This window comes from Gekko japonicus, unplaced genomic scaffold (genome assembly GCF_001447785.1).
Source record: "Gekko japonicus isolate JY-2015 unplaced genomic scaffold, Gekko_japonicus_V1.1 scaffold5064, whole genome shotgun sequence".
Classification (NCBI taxonomy): Eukaryota; Metazoa; Chordata; class Lepidosauria; order Squamata; family Gekkonidae; genus Gekko; species Gekko japonicus.
In genome coordinates this window covers 57187-62727 of record NW_015162627.1, presented here as the reverse complement: position 1 = coordinate 62727, position 5541 = coordinate 57187, and the positions used below count along the sequence as shown (strand labels likewise).

At 47.9% G+C, this 5541-nt stretch overlaps 1 protein-coding gene across 1 annotated transcript; it reads right to left on the bottom strand.

Annotated features, from left to right (window-relative positions):
* Positions 1 to 799: 799 nt before the first annotated feature.
* On the bottom strand, positions 800 to 5396 carry LOC107106365 (transmembrane O-methyltransferase; the record flags this gene model as incomplete). Its single annotated transcript, XM_015406500.1, has 2 exons — positions 5312 to 5396; positions 800 to 1105 (listed from the first exon to the last, which is right to left on the bottom strand). Coding segments are annotated over exons 1-2 (391 nt in total), but the record flags the coding sequence as incomplete, so codon positions are not given.
* Between the last annotated feature and the right edge of the window lie 145 nt (positions 5397 to 5541).

The following is a 5541-nucleotide window of genomic DNA, read 5'->3' as shown; positions in this document are numbered from 1 at the left end:
CAAAACAGTCCAGTGGAGCCTGAGCGGTGGGTGTTGCCTTCTGACACTTCCGGTGATGTCAGGGGGTGTGGCATATGCAAATGAGTTATGCTAATGAGCTCCTGCACCTCTTTGTCTACGAAATGACCCTGAGCAAACCTATCAAATATTGTTTTTTTTAAAAAGAGTTGCCCTATTTGTCAGGTACTGGTTAGGTTTTATTTCTTAGGTTTTACATAGACAACGATCATTAAGACATCCGAAACCTTGTGCTCGCTTTGGCACCACATATACCAACACTGGAAGACGTCCCAAACCTCCAGTGATCTTGTAATAAGGAATCAGGCCTTGTAAAGAGGCACCTCTGGAACACACTGCCACTTGACTAGATCCTTCTCGTAATCAGTATTTCAATGGTATTGCTACAGGTGTCAAAACTGCAGTAGGAGAAGGGCGCTGGCGGAAGGGAAGAAGGAGGGAAGGAAGGAAGGAGGAGGAGATTGGATTTATACCTCACCCTTCACTACCCGAAGGAGTCTCAGAGCAGCTTACAAACTCCTTCCCCTCCCCACCACAGACGCCCTGTGAGGTAGGTGGGGCTGAGGTGGGGCTGAGAACTCCTCCTGAGAGAACAGCTCTGAGAGAACTGGTGACTGACCCAAGGTCACCCGGATGGCTGCATGTGGAGGAATGGGGAATCAAACCTGGTTCTCCCAGATTAGAGTCCACACTCCTAGCCACTACACCAAACTGGCTCTCGGGAGGGAGGGGAGGGACAGGCTAGCATTTACTGCATCAGGTGTTTCCTAGGCAGCCTCACCTTTCTGGGGTCCCAAATTACTGAGGTACTCGCAGTGGTAACTCCACTGATCGAAGGTCTCCAGGATGTGCAGGGGGTCTCCGGGGATGGCGTGGGTCAGGACGTACTGGAAGGCCCTCTCCGCCTTGGGGATACCAGTCAGGTAGTCCTGCAGCCGCCGGACCAGCACTGCCCGGTAGAAGAGGAGGAAGTAGTGGCGGTAGCGGAGGATGAGGGTGAACACGAAAGGAATGAACGCCAGCGCAATGGCTGGGGAGACCATCACTGGGGGAGAGACAGCGGCGGCGCAGGCTGAAGTTCCCAGACCTGTGTGAGACACAGAAACATAGAGCTGGAAGGGAACTCAGAGGTCATCTAGTCCAACCCCCTGCACAGTGCAGGAAATTTACAACTACCCACCCCAATTCCCCCAGTGCTCCCTGCTCTATGAAGGGAGGAAGTCACAAAACCTCCAGGATCCTTGGGCCAATCTGGCCTGGGCAGGGGTCACTTCCTGTGGGAGTGCACAGGAGCGGAGCTTAGGCAGTAAGGAGCCCAGGGGGCGGGCACATGCAACAAGCCCCACGCCCTTCTCCCAGCAGCCCTCAGTCGGGCCACGAGGAGCAAGAAGCAGCTAGGTAAGTTGCAGAGTCCCCCCCCGCCGCCTTCAGGTATAAGCTTTCCTTCGTCTGTGAGGGCAGATTTGTGCGTTTCACCCCCCCCCCCATCAATCCAAAACAGTCCAGTGGCACCTTTAAGACCAAGTCTTATTCAGGTACAAGCTCTCCCTCCTCTGTTAGGGCAGATCTGCACGTTCTCCCCCCCCTCCAATAGCTAGCAATCCAAAACAGTCCAGTGGCACCTTTAAGACCAAGCTTTATTCAGGTACAAGCTCTCCCTACTCTGCGAGGGCAAATCTGCACGTTCCCACCCCCCAATAGCTAGCCATCCAAAACAGTCAAGTGGCACCTTAGAGACCAGGTTTTATTCAAGTACAAGCTCTCCCTCCTCTGTGAGGGCAGATCTGTGCATTCCCATAGCTAGCAATCCAAAACAGTCCGGTGGCACCTTTAAGACCAAGTTTTATTCAGGTACAAGCTCTCCCTCCTCTGCCAGGGCAGATCTGCACGTTCCCCCCACCCCAATATAAAAGTGAGATATTACAGGAAAATTCCCCTCTGGGTTTCACCTTTAGAAGCCTTTACTAAACCATCATTAGCTATATCAAATAGTAGAGAGTTTTACGAATTATTATTTTAAAAGATTAATGAATTAAAAACAGAGGAAGAATTGTTAAAACAAAATATTCAGTTATCATGGTGGCAACACAACTGAAATCTAGATATGCTAAAGATGCTGCATACGGTTTTGAAACTAAAAAGAATGAACTAGACATGATATGGCTCTCATCCAGTGATAAACTGATTCAAAAATTATATAACTTGTTATTAGAGGATTATATGTTAGACGAGATGATCAAACCATCTATGATTTCATGGATGACAGATATAGGTCATAATTTAGATACAGACACCTGGTCGAAAATCTGGAAGACATCTAAGCTTATGAGAGCCACAACTTAAAAGAGAACATTTTCAAAATGTTTTATAGATGGCACTGGACACCTGTAAAAATATCAAAATGTTATAAAAATAATGCAAATAAATGCTGGAAATGTAAAAGAATGGTTGGTTCATATTATCACATGTGGTGGAATTGTCATAAAGTTCAAAAATATTGGCGTAAGATTCAGAAGGTAATTTTTGAAACTATCAATATAAATTTAGAACTAGAGCCAGAATATTATTTGTTAAATATGTTACCTGAGAAGATTAAGTATGGTGATAAATATTTAATAATAATTATTGTAACATCTGCTAGAATTTTATGGGCAAAATACTGGAAGTGTGACCAAACTCCGAACGAAAATGAGAATTAATAAATTGTTAACATTAGCAGAGATGGATAAAGTAAATGTTATAATGCAAGGCAAAGATGATGAGGTACATCAGAAAAGATGGTCAAGGATACGTAAGTGGATTAAAGAGAAGTTATAAGACAGACTCGAATTGTATGGAAATACATGTATGATTGTCTATAAGTGTTAAAACAAAAACAAATTTTTAAAAAAGAAGAAGAACATAAAAGAAGCCAATGTTGGATCAGGCCAATGGCCCATAAGAACATACGAACATAAGAGACGCCAATGTTGGATCAGGCCAAAGGCCCATCCAGTCCAACACTCTGTGTCACACAGTGGCCAGAAATACCAGGTGCCATCAGGAGGTCCACCAGTGGGGCCAGGACATTTGAAGCCCTCCCACTGTTGACCGGCCTCCCAAGCACCAAGAAGACAGAGCATCACTTGCCCCAGAGTCCCTATCTATACCTTGTGGTATAGATAGGTCCCGATGAAACATCTAATATGGAAGAAGTCTTCTGCCGTCTTCTTGGAATTTTGAACATATGATCCGTCATCCTTAGACTATGAATGGCACTGAGCACTTTGTTTAATCAGATTTTAAGATGTAGTATATGTTTTAAATTGTTATGTATATTATTGTTTTATTATGGCAAGCTGTCTTGCCTCTGTAAGCCGCCCTGAGCCCATTGGGGAGGGCGGGGTATAAATACAATAAATAAATAAATAAAAATAAATAATAGCCATTGATGGACCTCTGCTCCATATGCTGATCCCTCTTGAAGCCATCCATGCTTGTAGCCGCCACCACTTCCTGTGGCAGTGAATTCCATGTGTTCATCACTCTTTGGTCCAACACACCGTCACATAGTGGCCCAAAATACCCAGTGTCATCAGGCGGTCCAGCCGCGGGGTACCTATTTATCTACTTGCAGTTTCTTGCTTTCGAACGGCTAGGTTGGCAGGAGCTGGGGCCGGAGGTGGGAGCTCGCTCTGTCACATGGCACTCGGGTATCAAACTGCAGAACTACAGACCTTCTGGGGGGGGGGGCAAAACCTGTTAAGGGTTTTTCCTCCCAAGGGCGAAAAAGCCGTACATTTTGGAAAGAAGAAGAGCCACTTGGGAGGGGAAAGGGAAAAGGAAAACTTGAGGGCATTTGGGGCTCATGGGGGACCTCTCTCTCTCTCTCTGCCTCACCTGAAAGAGTTGGAGGAGAAGAGTGCCGGTCTCAAGGAGTTCCTCCCACTCCCTTGGTCCCAAAGGCACGGAGCTGAGGGGGCTCGGGAGAGCAGTCCTCGTTTCCTCACATCTATGCTGCGGATCTGCTCCCCTTCAGAGGCTGAGACAGGGAGGCCTTTTGTGCTCACCTCGATCTCTGGCTTCTCCAAGGATCAGCGAGCCCAGCTGCCCACCGTCCGCCCAAGTCCATCAATGATGGATGAAGTCCGCCGGCAAGGGGCCTCTCCGATTACCTGTTTGCACCTGTCGTTCTGGGGTGGGGCGGAGGAGGGAGCGCCCCTGCAGGCTGCGTGGACGGAGCCAGCCAAGTCTGCCCTGGTACGGAGAGAGAAGAAGAAGACAAGAAGAAGAGAGAGAGAGGAGAAGAAGAGAGAGACTCTTCAGAGTCTAAGAAAGGCATCAAAGGACCAGTGTGTTTAAAGAAAACTGGGCCAGGCTTAAGACTTTTGGGAACGCTGTATTAGGGGCCATCTAAATGCACTCTTGTCTAGTTTCTTTGTCATATGGTTATAAAGAAGAAGAAGAAGAGATTGGATTTATACCCCACCCTACACTACCCAAGGGAGTCTCAGAGCGGCTTACAAACTCCTTTCCCTTCCCCTCACCACAGCAGACATCCTGGGAGGGAGGTGGGGCTGAGAGAGCTCTTTTGAGGACTGCCCTTGAGAGAACAGCTCTGAGAGAACTATGGCTTGCCCAAGGTCATCCAGCAGCTGCAAGTGGAGGAGTGAGGGAATCAAACCAGGTTCTCCCAGATTAGAGTCCAGATTAGAGTCCGCACACTTAACCACTACACCAAACTGGCTAGTCCAGCATCCCATCTCACAGTGGCCAGCCAGTTCCTCTGGAGGGCCAAACAAACAGGGCAGAGAGGCCGAGGCCTCCCCTGATAAGGACCTCAGAAGAGCCCTGCTGGGTCAGACCAGGGAGGGTCCATCTAGCCCAGCATCCCGTCTCACACAGTGGCTTGTTCTCCGTATTATCACACAGTGGCCAGCCAGTTCCCCTGGAGGTCCAACAGCAGGACATAGAGGCTGAGGTCTTCTCCCGATGTTGTCTCCTAGCACTGGAATTAAGAGGTTGACTGCCTCTGAAGGTGGAGGTTCTCCTTCTCTTAGCCTTCTCCTCCCGCCCTTAGGCAGGTATCTCGGCAGGGGGAGGTTTCCCTGTTTTAATGCTCTATTTTCTCCATTCTGCAAATCTGCCGTCTGCTTTGCAAAAACGATAACCTTTGTTCTAACTCATTTTATTTCTGTTAGTTCCATAAAAACCTCTTTTCATTTTGAAAAGCTTTGTCCCTGCATTTAATTTGAGTGTTGGTGTGAATCTTGACACCACTGTTAATGCCACACTCATTAAGACCCTGCAATACCTGTGCTTAGTTTCTCCTTGAGCAGAAGGATGCTCTTGCTAGGTACAGGGTCTGGACGTGTGGTATCAGTTTGGGCAGGGGTCATTTCGTAGGAAAAGAGGTGCAGGAGCTCATTTGCACAACTCATTTGCATATGCCACACTCCCTGACATCCCCGGAAGTGTGTCAGAAGGCAACACCCACCGCTCAGGCTCCACTGGACTGTTTTGGATTGCTAGCTATTGGGGGGG